This window comes from Trichosurus vulpecula, chromosome 9, assembly GCF_011100635.1.
Source record: "Trichosurus vulpecula isolate mTriVul1 chromosome 9, mTriVul1.pri, whole genome shotgun sequence".
NCBI classification, from domain to species: domain Eukaryota; kingdom Metazoa; phylum Chordata; class Mammalia; order Diprotodontia; family Phalangeridae; genus Trichosurus; species Trichosurus vulpecula.
In genome coordinates this window covers 20,835,251-20,852,773 of record NC_050581.1, presented here as the reverse complement: position 1 = coordinate 20,852,773, position 17,523 = coordinate 20,835,251, and the positions used below count along the sequence as shown (strand labels likewise).

The following is a 17,523-nucleotide window of genomic DNA, read 5'->3' as shown; positions in this document are numbered from 1 at the left end:
CCTAGCACACAAACAGGTATATCAACAGAGATGATTCTAAATATTAAAGAGGAAATGAATGAAACCAAAGTACCATTAACAAATAATATAACATGAAGGAAAGTGAACTAATAGTATCTGCTGAAAAGACAGAATCCTACAGACCTTCTGTCTCCCTCATCCTTCTAAGGAGATCTTAGAACCTTCAAAGCACCTCAAATAATAAAGCACTTCAAAAGATAAATAAAACTCTGAGAAGACACAATTAGGAATGAATTCAGGTCAGAAATTAAGAGTTTTACATGCAAAAAATAATCAACAAAGAATATTTTAAAAACACAGTTAGCATACAAGGAAAAATGAATGATGGAGAATTTCTACAAAGAAGTGAGAGATAAATAGATTTGGACTTGTAGTATCTCTCTCAGCCTACTGCCACAGCCCCAAGGTTTTGTCTATTGTCTCTAATATTTGAAAGCACAAAAAAAAAAGTTATTTTAACATCTCTAAACTTGGCAAGCCACCAAAATGTTACTAGCTGATACCATTTCCACCCCTTTCTTCTTACAATGTTACAAAGACTTGTGATGTACAAAAATACACTAGTCATGCTGAGGGTCATGTATTTTTGAGGTCTTATTAAAAATTGTACTGACTTGCATTTTGTTCTTTTTAAAATCTAGACTTACTTTTTTTTCATGTCAGTAAACTTAACTTAGCCTATGTTAATTTTCATGTATGAAAAACAAAGAGAAGTCATATGCTTACAGCTGAGTTTACAAGATGCAAAATGGCCCAGGTATATAGTTACTTATACAGAAATAATTTTTTACATTACCTGATTCAAAAAATTGGAAATTTAATCCCTTGCCTCTTTTGGAAAATTTGAACTCTGCATCTATGTATTACTTATTTTACAAGATAAAAAAAAATTAGGAAAAAATTCAATGTTATTTAGAAATGAATAATAAAACCACAAAATGTGACTGCTGCTTTTGCCCATGTAACCCTTAAATAACAAAATCATGTGCACCAACCATATCATTTTGATGTTCTTTCAGTTCCAGTCAATTCAACAAACATTTTATTAAATGCCTACCTCTCTAACGGGTACTGGTAATACAAAGACAAAACTAAACTATCCATGTACTAGAACAGTAGCACCAAATTCAAACAAAAACCAAGGTCACTAATGCATACATAAGGATCCCTGCGGGTCACATACTAACTTAGTTTTGAAAGGTAATGTTTTATTGTAGTTTTATTTATTTTATAAATATTTCCCAATTACATAGTAATCTGGTTCATGCCACACTTGATGAGTGTTGCAGGCTGCAGGTTTGATACCTCTGCATTAAAGGGTTTTATAACAAAATATGCAGCACGACTCAGTATAATAACTAACCAAACATAACTTCTTTCTGTAAAGTGATTGTTTCCCAAACATAATTATTATTTTACAAATGTATATATAGATGCTATTATGATTAATAAAATACAAATTCACTTAAACATTACTGAATTCAAAGTAGTATATTGTCACTGTATTCTCTGAACAAATTCTAATGTTTATCACAAAGCTTGTGAAATTTTTTGATGTTAAAAAGGGGTTCTCATACTGTAAATGGTTGGGAATTAGGGATATACTTAATATCTAATACCGTAACATACATCAGGATTCTGCTGATATAAAAGTTGATTGAATGGAAGACTGAATCTACCACCATTAAGACAATCAATAACTATTATATAGTTCTAATTACTATTTAAAAGGTTAAGATCAGTTTTTTAGAACTGTTATAAACACATGACCTTGATGACTTCTGACAGTCTCCTACTAGTACCAACTGCTTTTCTATAACCTGTGATGTGAATTTGAATTTTTGCTTATTATACATTTAAATTAATCTGACAGAGAAGGAAGGAATTTTTTATTTATCACTATGTTTGTTACTTCATGCCCAATTTTGTTTTTCTGGTGAGTATCTTGACATTCATTGCTATACAGATTCAAGAAAAGTGGTTTTCCTCATCACCGGACATTTGCATTACTTACTAAAAGTCTTGGCTTGTGTTGAGTGAGCTTACTTCTTCTGGCCAACTATGTAATGTTCTGCTGGATGGGAACACAATGGCTTTTAAAATAAAATTTATCTCTAGCACACCTAGAGTTCATACTGTACTATTATTTCTCTTTGGGGGTTTGCTGTAACTGCAGAAATACTGCATTGAAAATTTCAATCTTTTTCCCCCCAAGTTACCAGGAGATGGTTTGTTTTATTTAAGGAACAACAAATTCAGTGTCGAGGGCAGGTATGTGGTATAAGAGATAGAGCACTGTGTACGAAATCAGAAAGACTCATCTTCCTGAGTTCCAGTCCAGCCTCAGACATTTATTAGCAAGTCACTTAACCCTGGGCAAGTCACTTAGTCCTGTTGGTCTCAGCTTCCTCATCTGTAAAATGAGATGGAGAAGGAAATGGCAAATCCCTCCAGTATCTTTGTCAAATGAGGTCATAGAGTCAGACAAGACTGAAACGACTGAACGGCAACAACAAGGAGTTTGGAAAGGGAAGGGAGAGGAAGACTGGAAAGGTAGGAGAGGGCAGGGTTATGAAGTGCTTTAAATGCCAGCATGTTTTATATTTGCTTTTGGATATAAAAGAAATCAGATCACTGATTCTTACACAGCTACCAAGTTTGTGGGTGAAGAAACTGAAACTTAGAGAAAGTTAAATGAGATGTCTATGATCACAGGTAGCTAGCTGAAAAACCCCTTGTGCAAGGAGCACAAACTCTGGATTTAGCTACCTATACTCACCCACTACACCTCTATGGATTTAGGACTGGATCCCTACACAGTACCTAAATTTATACAGTGCAATATTATGAACTAGGCAAAGATTCTAAAAATGACATATACCTGGCTCCCTTAAGATCTTATGACCTAGAAAAAAGAAACACTGTTGTAGAAATACCTATTAAAAGAATTTTAATTAAAAGTTGTTAAAAATACATAAATGGGAAAAATTCCCTCTACAACATCCTAGACAAGTGGTCATTCAGATGCATCCTGAAAAACTCCAGGAACCTTCTGAGTCATCCATTCCACTATCTGACTACTCAAATTGTTAGAAAATGTATCCTTATATTTAGTTTACATCTCTGAAAATACCACCCATTATACTTAGTTCTACCCTCTCAGTCCAAGCAAATCAAATGCCCTCTTTATAATCAAAGTCTTTCCTAAAAAGTAGTGCCCCAAACTGAACCCATTCTTTATAGAGGTAAAATGGTGTAATGGAAAAAGTAATGAACTTAGAATGATGAATTGTGAATTACAGGGACTGGAGCTCAAATTCTGGTTCTGACACATTACTCATATGATTCTGGGCAAGTCGTTTCTCCTCTTGAGCCTGCTTTTCTCATTTACAAAATAAGGAGTTTGGACTAGATGACCCCTAAGGTTTCTTCTAGCAATAGTTCTATGATACTATGACGGACCCAGCAGACACCAGAGTTACTACTATTCTAATCCAGTACACTATGACTTTCTTAATGAAGCCTAAGATTGTATCAGCTTTTTGGGAAGCCATACTATACTGCTTACTTTTCATATAGAAGGGCAAAAAGGGTGGATTTAGAATCAGAAGAATTGAGTTCAAATCTCAGCTCTGACACTAATTATGACCTTGTGCAAGCAGTCAATCAACAAGCATTAATTAAGCACCTACTATGTGCTAAGCACTATGCTAGGCCTGGGGATCCAATAAAATTATACTCACTTATAAGGACCTTATATTCTAATGTACATATAAAAATATATAAATATAAAAATGAAGTCAAGAAATACAAAGTAGCTAAATTCAAGGTGGTTTAGGAGGAAGACAGCTAATAGTTGCAGAGATCAGGAAAGGATTTATGTAGAAGATGATGCCTGAGTTCTATCTTAAAGGAAAAGAGAGACTCTTGTGAGGCAGAGGGAAGGAGAGGATATTCCAGACATGCGGAATAGCCAATACACAGGCAGAGAAAGGAGACAGAGTATTATATGTGAAGAACGGAGGCCAATTTGCCTGGATAGCTAAGTGTGGGAGGGAGAATAATGTCCAATGAGATTGGGAGCCAGGTTACACAGGACTTCATAAGCAAAACAGAAGCTTAAATGTTTACATAGAAACAACAGGAAGTCCCTGAAGTTGCCTGAATGAGGGAGTTCACATGATCATATCATGTGTAACCACGTATCAGGTCTTAACAAAAATTCCTTAGGCAATATTATGTAGGATAGACTGGAAAAAGGAGTCTTGATGTAGGAAAACTGTATTATTGCAAGCTACTGCAATGATCTAGGCAAGAGGTGAAAAGGGCCTGAACTAAAATGGTAGTTATGTGAGCAGACAGAGGATGTTGGTGGTAGAAACGGAGAATTTTGTTAACTAACTCAATATGTGACGTAAGGGAGAATGAGAAAACTACAATAATGCATAGTTTATGAATCTGTGAGATTAGATGTTGCCTTCAATAAAATTAAAATCTGGAAGCAGATGGTTTGCAGAGGAAAGCCAGTAAGATGTTTTAATTTTGTTGAGTTTAACACAGGGGTGGGAAACCTGCAGCCCTGAGGTCATATTTGGCCTTCTAGGTCCTTGGGTGCAATCTTTTGACTAAGTCCAAGTTTTACAGAATAAATCCTTTTATTAAGGCAATTTGTTCTGTGAAGTTCAGACTCAGTCAAAGGACTGCACTTGAGGACCTAGAGTGCCATATGTGTGGCCTGGAGGCTACAAGTTCCCTACTCCTGGTTTAACATGTCTCCAAGGATAACCACTTAATTTCTCTTGGTCTCAGTTTCTTCATCTGTAAAATATGTCAGAAGGAGATGAATTCTCAGGTCCCTCCCAGCTAAGAACCTGCTTTCTAGTAAAACCTCCAGCTCTTTGTTCAAAGTACTATCTGGCAGCTCCCCAAACTTATGCTTGTAAAGTTGGTTTTTCTGAACTTATGTGATAATTCACATTTATCCCAAATGAATTAGATCTTATTAAAATTGACCCATTATTCTAGGCTACTGAGATCTTTTGGGATTCTAAATGCCCTTCAGCATTGTCTGTTAGCCATCTCTCTGAATTTTGTCATCTGCAAATCTGACAATCATTTCTTTTATGACTGTATCCAAGTCAGTGATAAAAATGTTCTACAACACAAACTGGCATGGAATCTGTAACTATTCCTCTTTGTATCTAGTCAATCGACTATCCCTGAATCCAACTATCCTGTATTATCCACTAACCCATCTTTCTCCATTTCTTTGGTCCACTAGGTTAGCAAGAGAGTGTCAAAGGCTTTGCTGATGGGACAAACATGCCCACATAATTAAGCCCTTCAATAAAGGAAATAAGTGTATTCTGACATAACCTGTTCTTGATAATGCTGTGTCTTCATTTCCCTTTCTAAATGCTTGCATGACATCTTTCTAATAATGTACTCCAGAATTCTGCTGTTAAGATTACTAGGCATTTAGTTTAAAGACTCTGCCCTCTTCTTTTTTCTTGATTGTGACTTTTGCCTGTTTCTAACCCTGTGGCACCTACCAAGGTTTTCTGGACTTTTTGATAGTAACAGACAACAGGTAAAGAATTTCTTAGGTGCTCTCCTTTTGACAGGGAACTCAACAAGATGTCCATAGATGAAAAATCTGATCAGTACTATATCCTTCCTCCATGCAAGGTTTTCAACAGTTTCCTAAAAGCCCTGTGTATTTTCTGGCCCAGAGAACTGCAGTGTGTTCCCACAGCAATACTCTTTCTGCTTTTATCTCCATCAGTCATTACCCAAATGCACATCACACTACCATACTTCTTTCTCAATAGTTTATGGATTTCTTCACAGAGGTACTGGGAGGAACCTCAAAAGTCAGGTAGTCCAATTGCAATCTACAATGGTCATTCACTGCCCCTGTTTCCACATGGATCCTTTTGAGCTGCGTATTCTCTTCCATAGCCATATTATAGTCATGGATCAGATCCTACCTAAATCTCACGTTTATTGTGTTCAAAATTATTTCCTGGTATAAAAGTCTTTAATTTTAGATTTTTGGGGGTAGATCTATGATTTCATTAGTATTAGTATTAGTAATTCCAAGTGAGGAAACTCCCTCTACCAATGATATCAGTACCTATTCTTTAAGTACAGTCTTAGAGAAATGTCTAGAACGTGAGAAATTTAAGTGACATTTCCAGGGTCACTCACAATCAATACCAGAGGAGAACCATAATTTAATCACTCTTGATCATTTCCTGTCTCTACAACACTTCTTTCATATACAACACCTTCTCTCCACTACTTTATCATGGCCCCTTTTCACTTTTTACCTAGACGACTACAATGGCTTAATTGGTTTCCCTTCCTTGTGTCTCTCCCTTCTCTACCATGCTCCACACATAAGTCAAAATAACTCTCCTTATGGTCAGATTTGACTATGTTACTCCCTTACCCAATTAACTCCAGTTACCTAGTTTATCTTATGGTATCTAGGATAAAAGTAGAGTTCTCTGGTTTGACTTTTAAAACCCTTCACAACCCATCCTCCTACGAGACAGTATTTTCTTGCCACACTGGCAGGCTCCCATTCCTGGAATACACTCCCTCACTACCTGTGCCTCAAAGAAACCCTCACTTCCTTCAAGATGAACCTCAAGCAACACCTTCTTCAGGATACATTTCCTGATCCCAACTAGTAACATCCTCCCTCCCCCCACTAGATATATGTACACACACACACACACACACACACACACACATTTTGTCTACCCTTATAGCATATAAACTGTTTGAGTGCAGGGACTATTTCATTTTTTGTCCTACCCAGCATTTAGCAGTCTCTGTCACATTGTAAGCTCTTAGGAAATGCTTGCTGAATGATTGATTCCTGACTCCAAAGCTTTCTGCCTAAATTCCATTTCAGTGAACATGCCTGTTTTATCTTAGTATTCATATTTTGTTGTACTTGTGTATCTAAGTCTGAGAGGTTTTTTTGGTTTGCTTATATCAGACTCTCTTTATTTGAACAGTCTTTTGTGAATTGTTGGTCATCTCTACTGATAGCCTTCTTGAGTAGTACCTGGTAATCAACCTTTAGGTATCTGGCTTAGTAACACATGTGGGAACTTTTTTTCCTTCCCCTAGATTTCTGGTTTAAAGCCCTCTTCATCAGATTCATAAGACTTCTGGGAAAATATAGTAATAATTAACATTTATATAACATTTTAAGGTTTACAAAGTCATTTTCTCACAACTCCCTAGTGAGAAAAGTAATACAAGTAGGCCTAGCCTTCATTTTACATTAGAGGGAAATTAGACAAGGTGAACTTAGTTCTAAAACAATGACCTAAATGTAAGGCTTGGAGCATTGCCTACAGTATGTACCAAATTCAGGATCCAAAGCAGGATCTCCTTACTCTAAGGCTTATACATTATCCCACTTCAAGTTTTAAGTAAGAGTTGTAAATGTGCAACAACTCTTAAGTACTTTTTTAATGACAGCAAATTATTTTGTAGGAAAGAAATATTTTAAATATAATAATGACTATTATTTTTATGATTTGGTAATTCGCCTTATAAGGTTATATGTACAGTCAACTGCAAAAGTTAACTTCAGCATAACTAAAAATTAACTTTATCTTGTAATTTAACATAATAACAAAAGGTACAACTGCTCTACCTGGTGGAAAGCAAAGAGCATTATTAAAAAATAATTCAGAATTTCTTAGTTTGGGGAATTATAAAATATCCATCTTAAATACAATCCATGTTTTTATTATTTCAAATTTAACATATTTACAATTCTGTGAATCATAATTATACAGCAAAAAGGTCTTAAAGATGATAAACACAGTGACTAATAGTGACTTGTTCTCTACCAGTCAGTGTTTCTCATATATACTGTGATTATACTGTTACATCTTTTAGGCTATCATGAACACTGAACGTTTACTAATCACTTACATTTTAGAACCTCCTATAGCTCATTCACCAGCTAAAAATGGATTCTGAGCATTAACTGTGAGTACCTATAGGTATAAATAGAGGGTTTTTAAATTTTGTTTGTTTTTTATTTGAAATCTCTGAGGCAACTTGGTGTACCCGAAAGTTCACTATGAAATAGTTGAGAGACCAGGATTCTGCCATTAAATAGTTATATGATTGTAAGGAAAGTCACTTTCCCTTTTTCTAGACTGGTTTCCTCCTAAAAAGAAGGGGGTGGGATTACATATTTTCCACTTTCTATCCCAGTTCTAAAACTTCAAAATTCTATTGTGACTCTATAGCTAAAATCTTGATAGTTAAGCTTTGTTCTTTAATCTATTTTTTACCTTGATTGTTATCAAAGTAAGAGACCTAACCCCCCAAAAGGAAATTCTAAGTGTGTCTGATTTCATTTCAGTGAACATGCCTGTTTTTCACACAAGACTAATGTCTAAGAATTCTACTACACAGAGGTAGCCTAGTATGATATACTTAGGTAGCATGCTTACCTAAATATAATATGCTTAAGAGACAACATATCATAGGACCAAAGTAGTTGAGCATTTTTTTTAAAGTTATGCTTATAAAGTTATCAACCTATTTATTTCAGAATATTTAAAAAACTGAATTTAAGATGAAAATAAATGCCATACATAAATGGACCACAATGATATGTGATAATCTCATTCATGATCAACTTTGATTTACAACATGAATAATAATTAGGCTACAAAATGTCAACCAATACCAGTACCAAACTTCCAATTAAGCCCACATGACAAGATGAGAAAAATGATAAGAAGTTGAAAGCACTGTGGTTAAATATCCACAGCTGCTAACACTATTCTTCATACATACAGGAAGGATTAATAATTACAAGGATTAAGCTGAAAAGCCAATAAATTCTCCCATGTTAATGAATCAATTACATGTTATAGATCAACAATTATATACTAAAGGTAAGACTCACATTAAACAATACAAATAACTCAAAATGAATTTTTTTCACTCACTGACTGACTGATTCTGATCCCATCTTAGATCCATCATCTGCCTCTTCTTCCGTATCAGAGTCGATCCCATTCTCACCTTAGTAAATGAAATTTACATGAAATTTTGTGCCTAAATTCCATTGACTTTATTTTAAATACTTAGGTGTTATCTTTTTTTTTAAAGAGATGAGGGCACCTAGATTGAAGAACTTTCTAGTTGTTGAAAATTTATTTTAAAATTATTACTCCTGAAAAGGTCAATATTTTATTTCTAATTAATAAATTAGTTATCTCTTTTTAAGCTCTTAATTCTTATGTGTGTGTGAACACATCCATACGTATTTGAATATTGCCTCAGTTGTAGTATTAAAAAGAATTATTTTTATCCTGATTAAATTATTATCTCTAGAAATTCCGTATCTATTTCTTTTTCTTTGACCAATCAGGCTAACATGAAAACTGCCATACACTTCCAAGAAGGACTTTTTGGAATGAAAAAGGAGAGATTAAGGGTATGATTCTTAGAAATGAAAGGCCAATGAAAAGCTGGCTTCAGAGTCAGAAAGATCTGGGTGCAGATCCTATTTCTTACACATAAAGACTGGGTGATACTGATATAACCTCCAGGAAATTTTCTAACACTATAAGTTGGCACTGTTAGAAGAGCTTCCTCAGTGAGTTTCTTACACTAACGAATTCCGTTCCAGACAAAATAAATGAAAATTATACCATAAAAGATGGAAGGTTAGGCATATATGGTTAATTATTTGATCAAAGAAGGTAATGTGACCTAGGCGGGTATACAAATAATAGGAACAAAATGAAAGGATTATTTTGATACCACTATGAAGTGACCAGGTCACCAATTAAAACAAAAATTACAGGGGATATATAATTACACAAATTTATGAAATAGCTAAAAGCAAGTAAACAGGTTATCAGGTATAGCAACTCACATTTCTATAATTCTTCAGAGCTTACACAGTAATTTGTTCACAACAATCTTCTAAGCTCCACAGTACAAGTAGCTTTTTTTAGTACTGAGTGCAAGTACCAATTTTAGAGAAGGGTAACCCGAGGCTCAGAGAAGTTAAAGGACTTGCCGAGGAGCACAGAGACAGTGAGCAGCAGAGCCAAGACTCTGGTATTCTAACTTCAAATTAAGCAATTTTTTCATGGTGTACCAGGCTAATAAGGTGAGTCAAATTTCTAACTTCTCAACAGCTGCTTTTTTCCTGAGACATTTTAGATTAAGCATATCAAAAGAGCATTTTTATGTTAAATTAATTTTTCATTATTTTGCATAAATTGTATTCTAGTTTATATGTTCGTAAGTTGAAAGAAAAAAAAACTGAATCTCAGCAGGTCTCCTCTGAAATTGATATTTTATCATGTAAGACACAATATGATAGCCTGAGAGGGAGAGGAAAGTATATTAAAACTTGCCCCATCTTAAAATCAAAGGCAAGAAGGTAAATATGAAAGAGAGTGTACATTCATATCAAACTAAGTAATACTAAGTTATACTTAATAAAGATATATGCAGTCTTACCCTCAAGAATCTTCAAGAGTTTTTTTTCTGATAGAAGTTCTAACTGTTCCTGGCAGAGTTTTTTAATTTCGTCTATTGAACAGTTCTAAGGAAAACAACAAACAAATATACATTAATACTTCCAATACACTCTTGAAAACTACAAATATGAATGACTGGTTAGCTAAATTACTGACTAAAATATTGAAGTCTTTGAAGAGGTTTACATAAGCTACTTCTTAACATGGCAAAATCTAAAAAAGTATCTGAAAAGTGTTAACTAGATAGTGAAAATCAAGTACAAAACTTCATTTAATAGAACAAACAAAAAAAAAGAGTAAGCATTAAGATACATTCAACATTCAATGTATTTATTATACATTCAATAGTAACCTTATGTACAATGCACAAGCCACCTGATAAAGGAAGTGTGGCGTAATGGTTAAGAACCTAGACTTGAAATCAGAAAGCCCGGGGTTCATATCCCAAGTCTGAAAATTAGTAACTAGCTGGGGGACCTTAACTAAGTCACTTAACCTCTATATGACTTAGGAAATGGCCTAGGACTTCTCTAAATCAGAAGTGGTTTGTGATCCATTTTTGAAGAGGTTCCCATAACTAGGAGGTCTCTTATAAGACATCCAAGATCCTTCCTGTATTTATATAATCCATCTGATAAATGTTTCAGCATTTACTCCATCAACCAAAAAAGGAGGTTAAACTTGGTTCTAGAATGGAAATGAACTTTAATAGTTTTTCAAGAAAAATATAATATCTCCATTTCCTCCAGAATTGTCTTTTTATATCATGGAAATTCTGGGTAAAGCCAGTCTTAAACATTTTTAAAGAAATATAATTTTCATTATTTTAAAGCACATGAAGAAATCAGGATAGATTTAGAACCTCGCAAGTATTTTAATACATACAGCTGCCTGAGAAAGGGCCCACAAGTAAAAAGATATTTTATATATTTATAGTTTTTATATTTATACACCCACACACAGATATGTACAGTAGCATTTTTTGTTGTTGTTGTAGCAAAGAACTGGGGAAACAGTATCAAATAAGGAATGGCTGAACAAATTATAGAATATGGTTTTACTGGGGTATTACTGAACCAAATGACAAATATGATATATTTGTCAGAAAAACCTTGGGAAACTTATATAAACTCATGTCGAGTGAAGTAAACAATTAAAACAATGATGCAGTGATCAATCATGATTTTAGAAGGCTATTAATGAAGCAAGCTTCCCATCTGTTGGCAGAGAGGTGAAGGACTGGGGTACAAAACGATATAATTTTCAGATAGAGTCAATGTCTTGACTTGCTTTACTTGCCTGTATTTATAATGAGAAAAGTTCTATATGAAGGCAGCGGATGGAAAGAGGAAGTTAGTGAGTAATAATAGTGATGCAAAAAAAGAAAAAGAAAAAAGCTCCAACGAAACACTGAACAAATAAACAGAAGAGAGAAAAGGAAGTTCAGATGAGGACAAAGAAAAGGCAAGCTTTACTACTGTGTTAAATTTTACAAACACGTTTAAAAACCTATGTAACAGAAATTTTGAGTTTCACAGACAATTCTCTTTTCTGTTCTTTGTATATTAAAGTGCTCTTGTTTGTTGACGTATTTAAATTTTGTCACAAAAATTTTTTAAATAAAAACTGAATACAAACTAAGGCGATGCTTTAAAATGGCACGAATAGCAATGCATATGGACTTTGGTATAATCAGAATTTCCTTGATATTCATTTATTCAGCAACTTTGTTCATTTGGAACCTAATGAAGTAGAATTATCACAAATTCCAAATTCATGGCAGGCAAATTAATGAAATTTAGAGGGGAAGATCAGCTATAATATGCTTTAAGTATTGATCTTTTGCCTACTCCGGCTTAAATGATTCCCCACAGCCAATATAAGATGATGAAAATAATAACAACTCACATTTATATGTTATTTATGTATTTATATATTATTGACATATTTAGCTTACTAAACAATTAGCTTACTAAACAATTTCCTCTGAGATATACACTCTAAGTAATACAAATGCTACTAATCCCATTTTACAGAAGAAATAGTGTCTTAGAGGTTAAGGAAATTGGGTTTAGAGGATTCAGAGGTAAAAGGGAACTTAAGAGATCTAGTCCAATCCCCCCTCCTGATTTTACAAATGATAAAACAGAGACCCAGAGAGGAGAAAGGACCTGTCCAAAATTAAACAAGAAGGAAGCATTAAAGGTAAAATGTGAGCCTATATTCTCTGACTTCAATCTAATAATTCTCTTTCTACTAGACCACAATACCTCCATAGTGCTCAATGTAACACAACTTGACCAAACTATTCAAACCCAGGTCTTAATAGTAAGTACAATGCTTTTTTATATAATGACTCTTGAATAAGCTTTTATAAAATTGGACTTTTGAGTTCTCTTCAGCAGACCAAAAAAAAGTTTAAAATTATATATTTCAAATTATAGGACCTGGGGGCAGTTATCTTCCTTGGATTATAGATTTACAATAAACTTACACTATTTAGTCTATGTGCTTTTTTATTTTTCATTTAAGAAATATCATTACTGAGTTTAAAAAGATGTTAAGGTTATTGTCCCTCCTGATAGACTATAAAATCTGAATCTAGCACTGCCATTTATTATTAATTTTTATCTATACTCAGGAACAATTTTTTCCCCCTCTTACTGCTTCCTACTTTTCTTTGAAGTACAACCATTTCCTTTTACTTGAAAGGATTATAATTCTGGTTCTCAATTCCTCAAAATAACATCATTGTACATTTATAAAATATCTTTCTTTTCCTAAGTCTGTAGGATTTCATAGTTAGCTTATAAAATTACTTAAGAGATAGATTATCTCCACTTTTGCAAAAGATCAAGCACAAAGAAATTGTCTATCACATAGCAAGTAAGTAGCATGTCTAGAACACAGCTATTCAGTTATATAACTCTATGACTTATTACTGTCATAATCTGGCAAAGAAGACAGGATGAGACACAAATGCTTATAATTCAACATTTTGTATTTTTCATAAAAATGTGAAATTCTATGTGGAAATTACACTTGATGTGTAAAAAAAATTTAGTATTTTCCAAAACATGCTAAAATCGAAATAATATCTGTATATCTCAATCCCCAATTAATTAATTATATAAAGGTATTGATTTCTTAAAATATGGTAGAGGGTACACTGGATTCCATTCAGAATTTTAGTTTTTTTTTTACACTAGCATTTACATTCTCGATAATTACTTTATACATTAGAAGTTCCATACACACAATAAAAGCTCTCATCCTCAAACAACCATTTTCATAAAACAAAATGTTTAAATGCATTTTAATGTTTTAAATGTTTTTTTCCTAAATGTTTTAAAAATCCTTCCTCAGAAAGATTACATCTTGTCCATTCTCAAGAGCTCAACTGAAGAAAAAAGTCTTAACAGGGTAAGAGGTGGTCTCACGATTCTGGCAAAAACAGTACCTCTCCATCCCTTTCTGGAAAAGGATATAAAATTAGGATTTTTACTTTTTCAAAACAAGAGGCTTATTCATCCCATGTGTACTCTTGACAAAGTATATATTTCAGCACCTTTAAAACATCAGGAAGCATCTTCTGCAATTTCTTCTCTCCTATGACATAGAAACACTGCTGAAGCATTTCTTTTTTATCTGCTATGTAGAAGCTAACTGGTTTTAGTGATACAGTGAGGTCCAATCCACCTTCTTCAATATCGCTAGGCTCCTCTACTTCTTTCTCTTTCTCTCTTTCCAAAGATGGCAATGGACATTTCATTTCCTGAAACCAGAAAGATTTAGGTTAGTTCAGGTACAAATGGTTGATATGCATTAATATCATATCAAAGAGGGTGTTTCCTGAACAAGAGCTCTCTATACTTATAAAATCACAAGTCTGGATTAAAAAAATTAAATGGATTAAAAAAAAATAAAAGATGTGTCTTACCATCACAACTACATATAAATCTCCCACTGGAATTAGAAAAATTCAAAGAAGCTAATTACTGTAACAGTCAATTGACCAACAAACATAGAAAAAAGCAAAATTGCTCCCTGCCCTCAATAAGCTCACACTGAAATGAAAGAAAACATGTAAATAACTAGGTATTTGCAAGATATATAACGTATATACACACACATATGCATGTGTGTGTGTATATATGTACACAAACACACACAGAGAGTACATGAAAGTAGCCTCAGGGAGGAAGGCAGATGGGCCTGGGAAAGGTCTGCAAACAATGTAGAACTTAGGCTCATCTTGAGGAAGGCCAGGTGAGAAGGAGGCAAAGCATTTCAGGCATGGGGACAGCCATACAAAGACATGGAGATGGAAATACCACATTCAATAAACAGCAAGTAGACCAGATCTGGACAGAGAGGTTGGACACAGAACTCGTTTACATAGAAAGTGTAAAAAAAACTGTCAAGGTAAGAAGGAGCCTGGTTGTTTAGGACTTTAAATACTGGAGAATTTAAAATTTTATCCTGGATAAAACAGGACATTAACGGAGCTATAGAGGTTAACATGTCAAATCTACACTTTAGGAAAATCACTTTCACAGCTGAGTGGAGAGGGGAGACAAGGTAGGAGGCCCAATTAGGTTACTGCAATAGGCCAAGCAAGAGGTGATAAGGACCGCTAGGGTGGTAGCTTTGTGAGTGAAGAGAAGGGCACTCATGCAAAACTGAAGAGGCAGGAGGAAGAGAGCTAACATTTATCTAGCACTCATTTGTGCCAGGGGCAACTAGGTGGCTCAGTGAATAGAGTGCTAGGCCAGAAGCAGGAAGAGTGATCTTCCTGAGTTCAAATCTGACCTCAGATACTTGCTGTGTTACTCTGGACAAGTCAATGGACCCTGTTAGCCTCAGTTTCCTCACCTGCAAAATGAGTTGGAGAAGGAAATGGCAAACCATGCCAATATCTTTGCCAAGAAAATCCCAAGTTGGGTCATGAAGAATTGGAAGCAACTAAAATGACTGAAAAACACAACATGGCAAATATTGCACTAAGTGCTTTATACTTTGGTCCTTTGGTCCTCAAAACAACCCCAAAAAGTAGGTACTATTATTATCCCCATTTCATACAACTACTAAGTGTCTGAGGTGGGATTTGAACTCGGGTTTTCCTGAACTCAGGCCAGTCCTCTATCCATTGTGTCACCAAATAAACACCATTTGGCAGTTGACTAGATATGTGAGAGTGAGGAGATGAGAACGAGAGCTGACGTGTAGGTCTGGGTAACTGGAAGGACCAGAGTGCTCCCGAAAGTAATAGGAAATTTTCAGAAGAGGGGAGGATCTAGAGGAAAAGATGAATTGTGTTCTGGACTTGTTGAGTCTGAGATGCCTATGGGACACGTTGTCCAAAAGGCAAGTAGTGATATAGGAATGGAGCTCAGGAGAGAGTTTAAAATTGGACACAGACCTGAGAATAATCTGCAAAGAGATGATAAATGAACCTAAAGGAGGAAATGAAATTATCAAGTGAGAGTATAGAGGTAGAAGAGGGAACAGGACAGAACTCTGAAGGACATCTATGGTTAGTGAGAATGACACAGATGAAGTTCCAAAAAAAGGAGACTAGTCAGACAGATAAAAGAACTGAGAGATCAGTGTCACAGAAACCTAGAGAGGAGAAAATCCAGGAAGAAAAGGTGATTAAGAGGATCAAACACTACAGATAAGTCAAAGATAAGGATCTGAGAAAAGAAAAAAAAAAAGAATTTGGAAACACTGGTAATTTTAGAGTAGTTTCAGTGGAATGCCAGATGGCAGAAGGTTTTGAAGAGAGTAAGAAGAAATGGAAGCTCATGTCTTTCTCAAGAAATTTAGTTGAGAAGGGGAAAAGAGGACAATAATTATGGCAAGATCGAGTAAGAATTTCTTAAGGATGGGGAAGGCACGGGCATCATGCAGCAGGGAAGGAGTCAGAAGATAGGTTGAGAATGAAGATCAGAGAGGAGGGATGATGATAGGGCCAATCTACTGTAGAAGACATAAGAGAATGTGATCAAGAGTGCATGTAGAGTGGTTGGCCCATGCAAGGAAAAAGGTCGTCTCTTTATCTGAGACAGGAATGAAGGCAGAGACAGTGGGAGAAGACACCTGAGTATTATGAGACAAAGCAGAAGAGTTCTGGTTGAATGGCCTCAATTTGGGGGGCTGAGCTACCTCTGCCATCTAACACTTATGGAGAGACAGACAGGCTTATAACCATCACTCTGTTAAGAGTGTGGATTAGGGAAAATCTTGCTATTGTGAAGGCACGAGACCATCTGGACTTATACTACACTTATTAGATATGACCCTGAAAAAGTCACCAAGTCTGTTTGCCTCAGATTCCTTATCCATAAGACAAGGATAACAATAGCACCTACCTCCCAAGTTTGCAGTGAGGATAAAATGAGACAGTGTTTGTAAGGAGCTTTGCAATCCGTAAAAACATATAAATGATAGCTATTATTATCATAACATGAATTTGTAGTGGACCTAGTGATTTCTTTCAACTCCTTTCATCAGAGCATGAATAGGAAGAGACAAATGATAGATATAGTTACCAGATATATACACCTTTGGCAAGATGTCACAGGCAAGAGAAAAGGAATAAGAGTTTAAGAGTAGGGGTTTTTGTAGAATTGAACTGGTTCACCTTAGGATGATAACCTGGAGAAAGAAAAGGGAGGTATGTACTCACTGTAGGAGAAATCATACTTCACTAAATACAGTAATTCAAAGAATCATATTTTTAAAGAATATTTTTTTTCTCTAAGCTACATCTAGGATCTGCTCCAGACAGGATTCACTGTGTTTGGAGGCAATCGCATCCAAGCTTACCACCCTCCTCCATCCCCTTCACTTCTGGAACCATAATCGAATGAATCTGCCTTTGCTCATAGAAAATTGATAACAATCCATTCTCCCAAAGCTCCACTTACCATCCCAGTAAGTCTCCAAA

General features: G+C 35.0%; 1 protein-coding gene across 2 annotated transcripts in view; it reads right to left on the bottom strand.

The window, feature by feature from the left end:
• Positions 1-17,523, bottom strand: part of CAAP1 (caspase activity and apoptosis inhibitor 1) — a 73,306-nt gene that overhangs the window by 53,665 nt on the left and 2,118 nt on the right. For both annotated transcript variants that reach the window (XM_036739732.1, XM_036739733.1), the window contains exons 2-4: positions 14,140-14,346; positions 10,552-10,636; positions 9,021-9,096 (exon numbers count right to left, since the gene is read on the bottom strand). In XM_036739732.1, the coding sequence (XP_036595627.1) occupies positions 9,021-9,096; positions 10,552-10,636; positions 14,140-14,346 (368 nt within the window). The remainder of the gene's footprint in view (positions 1-9,020; positions 9,097-10,551; positions 10,637-14,139; positions 14,347-17,523) is intronic.